At 34.5% G+C, this 13,966-nt stretch overlaps 1 protein-coding gene across 1 annotated transcript; it reads left to right on the top strand.

Moving 5' to 3' along the window:
• The first annotated feature begins 6,998 nt into the window (after positions 1-6,998).
• LOC145050549 (Rrp15p protein) lies at positions 6,999-9,973 on the top strand. The gene is made up of 9 exons (XM_078998780.1): positions 6,999-7,181; positions 7,813-8,302; positions 8,696-8,797; positions 8,888-8,969; positions 9,069-9,088; positions 9,169-9,229; positions 9,353-9,411; positions 9,523-9,630; positions 9,741-9,973. The coding sequence occupies exons 2-9, from the start codon at positions 7,844-7,846 to the stop codon at positions 9,804-9,806; spliced, it is 957 nt and encodes a 318-aa protein (XP_078854906.1). The 5' UTR covers positions 6,999-7,181; positions 7,813-7,843; the 3' UTR covers positions 9,807-9,973.
• Positions 9,974-13,966: the final 3,993 nt, after the last annotated feature.

The raw sequence follows: 13,966 nt of genomic DNA, 5'->3' as shown, positions 1-13,966 counted from the left end.
CTCGGCGAGTTGGATGAACAAACTCGGCAAGTCCTATGAAGATTGCCTGGAACTCGCCGAGTAGTTCTTCAAACTCGGCGAGTAATATGAACATCCACAGAACACGAGGGGTTTAAGCGTCAAAGGCTCAACCCTTCGTACCTGTGCACGGAATTAACCGTATAACGTAGTCCCGAAACCCCCAAACCCTCGAATGGGGTGTTTTGGTGTGGATTGGAAGCAAGCAGAGGACCTGCTCGAGGAACTCGGCGAGTTGCTCGCAGGACTCGGCGAGTTGGTACTCGAGTCGGCCCCAAAGTCCCGGGTAGCGAGTCAGGGGTGACTCAGTGAGTGAAAGAGGGACCTGGTGAGTGGGACCGGATCAGTGAGAGATGGACTCGGCGAGTTGCTCTCTGGACTCGGCGAGTCCAGTCAACTGGAAGTTGACTTTGACCTGGTCTTTGACTTGGTGAGGGGTAAAAAGGTCATTTTACCCTAAGAACATCTAGCGTGTTTGACTGATCGTTTTGTGGGAATTACAGTCGAGGGACGTTAGCAGCAGCAGTAGTAGACAGCGAGTTCCTGCACAGACCAGCAGCCTATTCGAGGTGAGTTACCTTCCTGTAGCAGTGGGTCTAAGGCCACAATGCCGACCCACCAGTAGGAGACGTATGATAGATGATTGTCTTTGTGATATCATCTAGGTTGCTACTACCTGATATGTTATATGCTAGCATGATATGTGGTATGTGATAGTAGTCGAGTTCGGTTGTTAGGACCGAAGGGTAGTCAGACACCCCAGATACGTCTGACAGTATGTGATGATATGTTTGCATGCTAGCTTGTTATGTTATATGCGATAGGGGTAGTATGAGGGGATCAGTCCCTGTGTTCGGTTGTTAGGACCGACGGGTAGTCAGCACCCCAGAATGGCTTGACACGGGTAGTCAGCACCCCAGAATGGCATGACACGGGTAGTTAGCACCCCAGAATGGCTTGACACGGGTAGGACGGCACCCCAGAACGGCCGTACCGGGTAGTCAGGCACCCCAGAATAGCCTGGCAGTATGCGTGTTAATTATTTGTATGATATGTGGTACGATGGGGGAACTCACTAAGCTTTGTGCTTACAGTTTATGGTTTCGGTTTCAGGTACCTCTTCGTCGAAGGGGAAGGAGCCGGCGCGGTAGCGACACATCATGCACACACACGGATTTCCGCACTTACGAGATTCTCTGGGATTTATACTCTGATATTATGATGATTGTATGATTTGATTTTTAGACATGGCTTACGTTTTGTTATGGTTAGATCAATCAATGTTTTTAACAAGTAATGTTTCTCTAAAGTAATGTTTTTAAAATGAAATTTTTGGACGTGAAATTTGGGTCGTTACATAAATATATATTTCATAGCAATCAAATAACTTGATTACGTATTCCCGTCCTTACTTCTTGATCCTAAAATGATGATCTCAATGGACCTATCTTAAAGGATCTTTGTAAATAGCGAGTAGACAATACTGCTTCGGGAATTCCGTTAGCAATAAGTGTCAATGAGGCAACCATCTGGGGGATAATTACATCAAATGAATGTATAATTCATTAACACCTACATGTGATGAGCCTACCGGTGTTCCACATGACGTTCTAGAATAATTAGTGGTCGTCATCTATACTCATCTAGATGACTGATCACAACAGTATGTTAGTACTATGGTTACAACCTCTCATTATTATTTTGCACAACCCTTTGCTATCATAATAACATTTTAAGTATGATACATATACGGTTTAATCAAGTAATAACCATATCATGTTGCGTATATATTTTAAACACAGCTAAACAACACACATAACATTTAAGCATTTAGAATACTTGTATCTATGTGTAAGTTGAAATTAACTATACACTCACTTGTTAAAAGTGGATGACTAGTGAATTGGGCAGCTGATACGTGTAAGAAAAAGAATTGGATAGATTAGTAACAAGCTAATACCGATTAAGTTGTATACCAGTGAAAACAATCTAAGACCTATTGAATTGAATTCATATCAATTCAAGAACACGTCTCAACAACAATAAGTGGTGAATTATGACAATAATTCAAGGTGAACAAAGGGGTTCTTTGATTAAAATTCATGTGTATCTTTTACATATGCAAAACGTGGCTTATATGATGCCTTATTACAATTTTAGTGGTTACAAGCAAACCAACCAACCATTAATCAAAGTTAGCAAATGAAGCCCAAAGTAACTCCTTAAAACAACAAAAAAACCGACTAAAATACTAAAAGAACCAAACAGGAATGACTAGAATGCTAAAAGAACGTTCATGCTCCATCAAAGAAGCCGTAAAGATGTAACCATAATCCACCAAGGTCACCAAAAACGGCTAGAAGGAGTTATGAAGCCAAGAAGTAACGATTGAAGCACTTATGAAGTCTTAAAAACTTAAATGTAACGGTTTTGGTCTTCAATGCTGAAATGTAACGTCTTGACACCTTCCATATTACAAACCTCCGCGTCCTCAAGCATATCTACCATGCGAACTCCCATACTGTGACAACTCGAACCTTTTTCAGTAAACAAAAGTCAAAACCCGTTAAATAAAAATTTCGAATTTTATTTTGTTTTGTCGAATTTTGTCAAGCTCGTAAGGGTCGAAAACAACTTAGAGTATATGAATTATATATATATATATATATATATATATATATATATATATATATATATATATATATATATATATATATATATATATACTAGTTTATAACCCGTGGGAACCACGGTTAGAAAATCAATTAAACTTTCTAAGTAAAAATTCAAAATTATTAATTAATAATTTTAAATAACTTATTAATTAAAAGATAATTTTTTAGTTTTATATATATATATATATATATATATATATATATATATATATATATATATATATATATATATATATATATATATATATATAATCGTTGACTCAAATAAATACGTAAAATATATCATCTTATAATTTGTATAAATTTCATTTTATTATAATTTGTATAAATTTTATTTTATTTTTATTCTAATATTATTAATTTAATGTAATTAAAATGTGATTTAAATTTTGAATTTTGAAATTTGAAATGGAGAATTAATAGATTGATAAATGTTATGATATTAATTACAAGTGCCAATAGATTGACAAGTGTCATAATATTTATTACAATGTCTAACATGGTGACACATGACAAAAGAACTACTCTTTTATTAGTATAGGGATATATATATATATATATATATATATATATATATATATATATATATATATATATATATATATATATATCAAGGTTCTAAATGGCGTGAGGCATGGCGTGGCGGCAAGGTCAAGCCTCAAGCTTAACGAGCCATGGCGAGCCATGACGTTTTTCAAGGCGTGATGTAAGACGACGATTTTGTATTAATTTAAAATTATATTACCACATAAATATAAATTTATATTAAATATAACTACTTTTTATAAGTGTTAGATCAATAACTAGTAACAAAAATTTAACGAAAACCACAATACATGTATCTCCGATTAGAAAAGACATAACAAAGAGCAAAAAACCGTGTCTCAAACGAAAAAACACGCCATAACGCGCCATGACGCGCCATATCACGCCTTGCCACACGTCATGCCTAACAGCAACGTTATGCGGCTTTTCGTAACGGCGGAGCCACACCTCACGCCATGACACGCCTGTTAGAACACTGATATATATATATATATATATATATATATATATATATATATATATATATGTATGTATATATATATATATATATATATATATATATATAAAATCATGCGAAAAATCAAGTTTTTCTTCGAAAATCAGCCAAGTCTCACATTCCGATGTTTACAACTGCAAATTGTTCACGACCGTAAACCATTCACGGCTGGATGGACCCCACCACCGACAATGAACACTTCTGGATGGACCTCTCATTTCTACTCTTCTGGCCGAAAACACTACTTTCTCTCTCTAACACCATCAACCGAAAACTCAATCAATCCTCCGAAAATCATCCAAATCCACCTTGGAAACTTGTTTTGGAGCATCAAACATTCACTATTTCAGCAAATCAAACATTCTTCATTCTTGAGTTCACGACCGTAAAGCCTTCAAATCTTTAAATCTTCAAAGGCCGAAATCAGTTCACGGCCGCAAACCCTTCAAGAGATGCAAACCCTTCAAGGGCAGAGAACCGTTCACGACCGATAACAGTTCACGGCCGAAAACCCTTCACGACCGCAATCAATCCTAAACCGTGAATCTTGGTTGTAAACCCACTTTTCTTCTTCGATCGAGTCTCGGTAACATTCCTTAACCAAAAGCAAATGTTTTTCTAACACTTTAACTACTGTGAGTTCATACCCCTATGCTTTTACTATTTTAACGTTTTCGCGGGGGGGGGGGGGGGGGGGATACAAGCCAAACACAAATAGTTTTTGTGAACTTATACAAGAAACTACAACAGGATTTAAAACTTATGCAATTGATACAACTAGAAGATCACCACACTTTATAAAGTATTTAGACATTTTATCCCTTTTGTAACATGCTGAGCATAAGGGAAGTTTTTAACTCACAACTATAATTGCATAGTTTTCAGAACAGTACACGAACTGAGTACTTAACACACATGCAAACTATAATAGGTATAGTTTGGGATTTCAATATTCAGTTTTACCATATCAGATTATACATTAACAATCATATAAACTATGACATATATAGTTTATGGTATACATTACTACTTTCTGAATACAAGAGTACCATACTAAATAATTATTTAAGTATAATTACTTTTACTCTTCAAGATATACATATAGATTCAAGTACAAGTGAACATTACATTACACATAAACTAGTTAATACAAGATTGTGAGACATCACTTTAATTGTACCCTTTAGGGTATGGGCTAAATCCTATCATTAGTGTAACCAGAGTCTCCTGGAGGGAAATCGTGAGATTTGTGAATAAATCTATTCGGGATTGACAATCCCACACCTAAACTGCTAGCTACAGTTAGGCAGGCATGCCTGGGGTGACAAATATCATACTGTCCGACGCCTGAAAAACGTCGCGGAGGTCATCAATTATATCAAACATGGTTATATGACTCATAATAGTATAAACTAATCTTTGTTTACGGGATTTCATTCTTTATTAGTTTTATTTTAATTAATAGAACTACTACACATTATATTGGAGGATTTCCAGGGGATAAAATACATGGTTTTATTCTAAGTAATAGAACATGCTATACATACTGGTGCTATCCAGGGTTTTTATACAGAACATGCTATACATACTAGTGTTAACCAGGATTTTCATACAATACATTACTTACATTACTAGTGGTAGCCAGGGGTTTCATACAAGTACTTTTATACACAAAAATAGATTTCAATAACGAACTTACAATTGGTCTTAGGGTTTAAGACTAGCTTTTTACTAAAGAAAATATTGGATTTTCTTGGAAACATACAAACATTTCACAGATACACAAATAGGTTTTCATTACAAAAATATGCTTATGAACTTACCAGCTTTAATGCTGATACTCTTTCGAAATCGCTTGTATTCTCAGGAAATCAGTAGACAGGTACTCCCGCAAGCTTTTGAGAAGATGAAGCGTATAGAGTTATGTCTTTTATATTTTGCTATACTTTTGATGTATACAAACTATGTATCAAACATATGTAAATACCTATATATTCAATGTAATTGTTGTGTTTGCTTTGATTACTATGATGCAATTGTTGTGATACTGTACATGACGTCCTCCACCCCCGAATGTTTCCGCCGTTTTGGTTTGGGGGTGTGACACATACTTCCATGCAACCAGTTTTAGTCATGTCACCTGTCCCATCACCATCCCATGCAAAAGTGTGTCGCACATTGCTACGTCGAAACTTTGAAAAATCATAACTTCCATTTATGAAGTCAAATTTAGATATTCTTTATATGCACACTATTGCTTTTATGATCACTACAACTTTTGTTTAGATCGCTTAGGCTAATAAGTGACCTATCTCCGATTCATACTTTACAACACACTTTTTCTGTATAGGGTTGGACGCAAATTTTCAAACAATCATAACTTCTTCATGCGAAGTCAGATTCGAACGTTCTATATACCCACAAAGTCGTCATCTAGACTACTACAACTCTCATCAAAATTATTTATCCAAAACAATCCTTTATTAAAAATATCTATTTATTGCTCGTAAGGCGTACGCCGAATAATTATTACTTACTATATCTTAAATGTCTAGCTTGAATTTGCGGGTATTACATTATGCTACACCGACAAAGTCATCAATTCCACCACTGTTACAGATACGCTAAACTACTGCCATTACCACCTCTAACGAGGTTTCCAACCCTGATCTGGCAGGTTTGTTGCCTCCAGCAACACATGCCGAGAAAGTGGGTTCTCCGACAACAACTCTGAAAGACATGTGGAGAGAGAGATATGGGCCCGCAGTTTTTTTAATTAATAAAACTTTAAACTAAATAGAAAAAAAAAACATAAAAAGTGTATCAAAAGGGTATTTTAGTCTTTTTAATTTTTCAAATGACCAAAATCACAAACAATCATGATCAAAATGATCACCAATCCAAAAATATTGGGATTTGGACTAAAACCTAAAGAAAATACATACCACTGAATTGTAATTTTGTATTTGATTTGGTCTGACCTTGAATTTTGGTTTGATTTTTAGTTTCAACCCAAAAATATTTTAAAACAAAGAAACCAAAACCGAAAAAGTCCACCACTAGCAATCCAGTTTACTCCAAATCGGGACAAATCGAACCCAGTGACCCGATAAACTATCGGATATGACATATTTTATAACGAAGAAACCAAACCAAGTGACCCGTATTCCAATAGGTTTTACCCGAATAGGAATTTGACTCTCTTTGCCTAAACCCTAGAAACTAAACCCTTATTTCCCACTCATCCACACGCATTCGCTCCGTCTCTTCCTCCTCCGACTCCATTTTATTTTTCCGACGCTCCGTCTACGCCTCTCTCTAGTCTCTTCTGTTAATTAAGTAACGGTGAACTCAGGAAGAGCGATTGGGCAACTGATTGTCTCGACTCTCAGTATAGAGCCTCTTTCTCGATCTCCGCCTCTCTGCATTCGCATCCTAAGTATCAAGTAAGTATAACCTAATTTTTGGTTTTAATTTTGTAAAAACTTTACCTAAATCATGTGATGTATTATATATTTATCTGTGATGATGAAACAGTGAAGTTATATTTGATATTATGGCTGTTTTCTTGTTAATTGCTGAAGTGAGCAGGCATTAGCTTTATGTCTTTATGCTGGATGCCTCTGATTTGATATTTTCATTCAATTTCTTGTAGTTTAAATGTTTTTTTATTTGGACAATTTTAATTGTTTATTGTAGATTAATTCAATTTTTTTTGTTTAATAAGTCTTCAAATGCTCTAGTTCCATTTGAAGCTCTTTGCCAATTTCATTATGTAGGATGAATGTTTTTCGTTTTTGTATTTGAGTTGTGCTCATGTTTATTGTTAAATGGTTTATCTTTTTTTGTCTTTTGGTTTCATTTGGGTTATTGTAGTAGGTTAGGTGATTGTTTGAACTTCGAAGTCAAATTATAAGTAATTTTGGTAAATTTCTGATTGTGAACTGACTGAATTTTGAAGTTTAAAGACTTTTCTTGTTATGTTTCTTCCAATTTCATGAATATTGTTTATTTGTTTCTTCTTCTTTCTATTTAAAGTTGCATAATTCACAGCACTTTGATGATTTTATTTGTTAGGTTTTAAGCAGAGCAAAAGGGGACTAGGGTAATGGCTGAAGAACTTCAAATGCAAGAAGCTGGAAAAGGCCCAAGGAAGAGAAACATAGGTCACAAGAAGGGTAAGGGGAAGAAGAAAATGAAAGTCTTTCATGGAAGTGGTCAACAGAAGGTCAAAATGGATGGAAAAACCAAAAAACTTTTCCGGAAAAGGGCAAGAGATTATAATTCTGATGATAGTGAGGATGATGACAATGATATAGAAGAAGAAGAAGAAGAGGCTGCCCCTCCATTGAAGTTTGAAAAGAAACAGGTGCATATTGAAGATGAGGAAGATGAAGAAGAAGATGATGAAAAATCTTCAGATGAAGAAGTTGATGTTGGCAATGATGTTTCTGATGATGAAGATGGGGAAATTCAACCTGGGATTATGAAGTTTTTTGAAGGAAACACATCATTCAAAAAAGCATTTAAGAAGATTATAAAAAGAAGTGGAACAGATGATGTTCTGGTAAGCCTCTTGAATTGTAATATTTGTAAGTTAGTGTTTGGTATGATGGAATCAGAGAAGCAATGGAATGGTTCATTCCAAATGGAATTGACAATTCCTTTAGGAATGCGATTTCTTCTATTGCTTAGTTAAGTTTTTCTTTTTCTTGTTCCATCTTGGAATAGAATAAAAAAAAATGCAATGTAACTCACTTTATTGAAGTAATATTTAATGATACAGATATTTTTCAAAAAAAATATCACTAGCTGTAATTAAAAACCTGAAAGTATATATTTTTATTAATGTTATTTTGGTTTTTTATGAGCCTTATTATATCTGTAAATAAAATTTGGCAAAAAAATGTTTTAATTTAAAATGATTACAGATTGTAATGCTCTTTTGTTGTTGGTGTAGGGTCCTGTTTTATCTGCTCACAAAAAGCTTGTAGTAAAAAAGCTTGCTGAAGATGCTGCTGAAAAGAAAGTGAAGGGTGATGCAAAAAAGGAAAAAACTTTGGTATAATATAATTTATTTTCTCATGATTTTTATAAATAGTTTAGGTCTATTTCCTAATTATATACAATTGATTTTTGTTGGATATAATAGCTAGGAGAAAAAGGACACGTAAAGCCTGATGCCTTCTCAGTACCCCATGAAAAACTACTCATAGGAGTTGCCACGAAAGGAGGTAATTATATAATATATTATTTTTGAAAAAAAAATTAGAAATTTATGCATAATGAAACTAACTTGTTTTCAAAATTTCATGTGTTGGTGGAACTTTCAGTTGTCAAGCTATTTAACGCTGTGAGTTTCTGATTTTTGTTTTTTTAAAATTTTCTGTTATATTTATGAATTTAGCTTTTTATGTTTGTGGTTGTTTACAGGTTAACAAAGCTCAAAGTTCACAAAAAGGTTTAAATCCATCAAGATCCAAAGATGCTAAAGGTGTCCAACTAAATCCTTTTTTTTTTTTCTTCTTTTTTAAATGTATTGTATTTATATAAAAAATGAAGTTATATAGATTTGTTGTTCTTTTACAGTGGTTGACTTTTTTCTTTGACTTTTTAGTGATTCAGAAACGGAGGAAAGAAGCCTTCTTTTCAGAGCTGGGCAAACCCTCATCAACGGTACTTTACTCTCTTTTTATTTTCCTCTCTCTCTCTCTCTCTCTCTCTCTCACGCACACACACAGTGCAGGTTAGCAAATGGCTCACTTTAATGATTGGTTTGCGGTGCAGGTTAGCACAAGTGGAGGTGGTGGTGATGGAGAAGGGCCTGCTTGGGCTCCTTTACGTGATAACTATATGCTGACAACTTCTAAGTTAAAAGATTGGGATAAAGCAGCTGTAAGAAAGTTTTCTCACTTGTTAAAAATTACAGAAATACCCCTGAAGCAACTTCATTATAAAAATTATTTACGGATGTATTAAAATACAAAATTGTGATGGATGTGTAGGATGCCCCTGAAGCAACGGATGATTTTGGAAGACAGGATGATAGTTCATCTGACGAGGATGATTAGTTTTGTGAATGTGAGAAAAAGGTCTAAAATGCCCTTGAGTTGATTTGGTAGTTTCTGTTGTGTAAAATTTTGCTTCATATTGAACTCAAAGCTCATTTTATTATTATAATTAGGGGTTTAAAGAAACTTGTACGCCAATTTCATAGTATATGAATGTTTTTGACAAATTCTGGCATGATATTTTATTTTAATGAGGGTGATTGATTCGTGAAGCCATGAAGTGAAACAGAATGAAATGATTCAGTGCTGAACTCCTTAGAGGTCTGAATGATTCAGTGCGATAAAATTGTTAAACGAATCTTTTGAATGAAAAAAATTTATCATTTTACCAGTCTAACAAAAAACACTTCTTCGAAGAACACATATATTTTTAATATAATTTGCAAATTAATAAATTCAACCACAAAGAAAGATATTAACTAAAGTTGGAAATTATCAAAATCCAAAATTGCAAAATATTTTTATCAAATCATCCAACCTCTCCATATTCAAAACTCAATCCTATGAGAGTTTTGATGATTTGATAAAATATTTTGTAATTTTGGATTTTGAGGTTTGATGATTCAGTGTGTTTGTATGTTTTTTTTTCAATGAGGATAAATTTTTGAAAGCGTGATTGATTGTTTTAGATTTCAAGAAAATGAAAATATTCTTTTTTCTAAATTGTATTTAAATTAAAAAGTGATTTTTACAGTTTTTTAAAGTTTTCTAAAATTTTAAAATGGAAATTTCTAAAATTTTCATTGAAAATGAAAAATGAAAAATCAACTTTATTTTCTTGAAATGTTTTACAAAATGTTCCTAAAATTCAAGTGAAACCCACAACTCACACATTTCAGGTTGGGAATTTAATTTTAGACAACTACAAATTTGGTCTTTGTGGTTTGTAAAAAACTCTGGATAGGGTCCACAAAGGTTTCGACTTGCATGGAAGATCCAAAATCAAAACTTTTCTGTGGTTTTGGTCCTTGGAACGAAGATTTTGCCATTTTAATTTCTTTTTGTATTTTTTGTATGTATTTTAATACTTCTTTATTTTAAAAAATAAAAAATAACATCCCATCTCTCTCTCTCTCTCTCTCTCTCTCTCACACACACACATACGACTTTTTCTCCCAACACAATACTCAAATCTTCTTCTCAATCTCATCTTCTTCACAACCACCGTTATCTGTAAATCATCATCCTCAACCACCCAATCGACATTTCAGAATCACCCACAGATCAAGCTACATTCGACTGCATCCTTCACAATGCCTGAGGCCATAAATAAAAACCCAATCTCCATGATTTCTCCGTCAACAACCCCAACGAAACCATCATCGACCCTCTGTATGAGTTCCTACAATGGTGGAATAAACCCAGATCTTGGAATGACTTATCACCTGCACATTCATGCTTCATTCATGAGTTCCTAATTCCACTAATTTACATGTATCAGATTAAAGAGATATGTTTTGAGTTTGAGTTTCAGATTCCTGTTCCTTGCCTCCACCGACGACATCCCCTTTGCTCAACCTCCTGATGATCGATCCAAACAAAGATCAATTTTAGGAAATCGATCTGGTTAGCAATTGAGGAGCAGTGATTCGAGAGTGGTGTTAGCCCTTTCTTAATCCCATCATTCAATTTTTTGTTATCTTTATCACACACACAGATACAGACACACAATGTGTGTGAGTTCCCTCATGTTGTTTAATCACAGAGTAAACCCAAGATGGGTGCTTATGATTCTTTTTTATCATCTATTGCTCTTCCAGATGAAATTTGATCCTGTTGGAAGAGAGATCGAAGAAACAGATAAAATTTTGAGAGAGTTTGAAAGGGTTCTCGATTTATGGAGTGTATGTGCCTGTTCGTGTTTGAAGGCAAGAAATCAATTTCTATCCCCTGAATTCTGGAATTTGTGTATTAGCTATAAGATGAACACAAGATCTTCATCTTCATCTTTCCCCTGATTTCTTCATCTTCATCTGGTTTCAGATCTTCATATTGTTCAGATGGTAATGGTGATATTTAGTTTTTCTAAAAATAAGAATGATGAAGATGGGTTTTAGAGAGAGAGAGAGAGAGAGAGAGAGGGTATCGGTAGGGGTTGAGTGGGTGTCTATCTTTTTTGTTTTTTATTTTTATTTCATAAATTATTAAATTAAATAAGAAAAGAAAATACAAAACTGAAATTAAAAGGGTAAATCGGTAATTTCAAAATTTTTTGGACCAGAAACGCATAAAAACTTTGATTTTGGACCTTCTGTGCAAGCTGGAAACTTTTTGGACCCCATCCAATGTTTTTTGCAAACCACAAGTCAAACAATGGAGAAACTAACATGTGTAATTTAGAGTATATGTATCTGACCGCTTTATAATTAAAATATAAAAGTTTTACATGGATATAGTGGGTAAACATACAACAAGCTGCCGCAAACATTTTTTTGGATGATGAAACTAATTCTTTTAACAACCACATCCATAGATCATGGACTCATAACATTACTATGCTTGGTTTATTGGACTCTATTGAGGAGCTCCACAACATCTGGCGTAAGGAAACGTAAAGTATTAAACGCGAAATATATAAATGTTTGTTGATTTTCCATGCACGTATTCTCATGTTTTGCCACTTTGCATGAGGTAGCTTTGAAAGTAGGCTAACCCAAAGTGAAAACCCTACTCTCAAAGCCCACAAGAGGGAAAACCCTGTTAGATCCACACATGTGTGCTTCCCTCCTACTCATCCAAAAACTAAAACGTATGTAGAAAACGGACACTCTCTTTCTTTAAAGGAAAATGTGCATTTTCTTAAAAAAAATGTAATGGTTCAAGACGGATAATATGCTGGATCTCATAGAGAACACTTAACCATCTAGAGGTTCATTTTAAACTTACCAAAGACCCTCAATGTTGAATGGTTTATGGCGCCCTCTTAATTGTATATTTAAGAAGCTTACAAAACAACCCCTCAGTGTAGAATGAACCTCTAATATAATTTTTTTTTCCATATTATTAAATAGAAAAACTAAAAGAAAATCTAATATAATGATCACAATTGTTAACCGAGTCTTTCAAGTGTATTATGCATACAAGGGACACATTTGAAAGTAAAATGCTTGATAAGAAATAATTTGAAACTCTATTTGTTAAATGTAAACACATACCTCCTTTGAGTAAGAAATTGTAAGTAAGTGGAAATTATGTCTAAATAAAATGCAAGTAGCGTTCTATAATGGGTTACATATCACTATTAATTTATGTAATTACACTGCTATTATGGGTATAAACATGTAAGTGCATTGCTATTATGGGTAAAATATGAACTACATTGCGTATATACTGATACAAAATGATTTTAGTATATCAAGCTAGAAAGTAATACTCGTAGCATTCAAATTTACGGCATCTAAGGTGCCCCCCTTGCACCTTATATTTATTACTTTTCCAGATAGGATAATTAATTGCCTTAAGCTTTATCAGTGGGCCAAGATGCCATTGGTCTAACTTTTAGCCTTGTGATACATCCCAGGCTGGAGGATCAAGATTTGGTCAGATTTATCAAAGGCGTGGCAAGAATATCCCAGTTTAGGATAACTTTGGTTATTTATGTTTAGTCTTTATCTTTTTATCTTAGTCATTATCTAGTCTTTATCTTTCTTAGGTGGTGTCGATATCTGTTATTAGTTTTGGAGTCAGATTAGGTTTGTTTGTTTGGTTGGTTAGCTGGACATTATAAAAATTGTTCCATGGGATCTTGTTTGATTTTTATGAAATTAATAAAGACCGAGAGGTATTAGGAGTACCCCTGTGACTCGAATAACATGTAGGGTTCTCAGGTTACCTGGGATCGTATTAATTGGTATCAGAGTTGTTATCGGTTCTGATGACAGAAAAACTGGAGGGGAAGGGAACCAATGCCGAAAGGCTTGCTGCGCTTGAGGGGGCCGTCAACCAGGTGCTCGATGCATCCGTGGCTCATCGTTTGGAGGTGGCAACGCAGATGTAGGTGCTCACCAAATCCGTTTCTGAGTTGACTGAAGCAATCAAGGGACCAAAAAAGAAACACAAGAAGTCTTACCACAGTTCCTCTTCCGATTCAGGAGGGAGTGATGATGAAGATGACGAGGGGTCTGACAACTCGGATGACAACGCTGAGACCAAGAAAAAGA

Source organism: Lactuca serriola, chromosome 1, assembly GCF_051521515.1.
Source record: "Lactuca serriola cultivar US96UC23 chromosome 1, Lser_US96UC23_V15, whole genome shotgun sequence".
Taxonomy (NCBI): domain Eukaryota; kingdom Viridiplantae; phylum Streptophyta; class Magnoliopsida; order Asterales; family Asteraceae; genus Lactuca; species Lactuca serriola.
This window is presented reverse-complemented; position numbering and strand designations above follow the sequence as displayed.

Excerpts from the sequence above, each read along its gene's own strand:
- LOC145050549 (XM_078998780.1), top strand. The coding sequence starts at position 7,844 with ATGGCTGAAGAACTTCAAATGCAAGAAGCTGGAAAAGGCCCAAGGAAG. Across the intron at positions 8,970-9,068 it reads AGGAGTTGCCACGAAAGGAG|TTGTCAAGCTATTTAACGCT; the intron begins GTAATTATATAA and ends TGGAACTTTCAG. Across the intron at positions 9,412-9,522 it reads TGGGCAAACCCTCATCAACG|GTTAGCACAAGTGGAGGTGG; the intron begins GTACTTTACTCT and ends TTTGCGGTGCAG.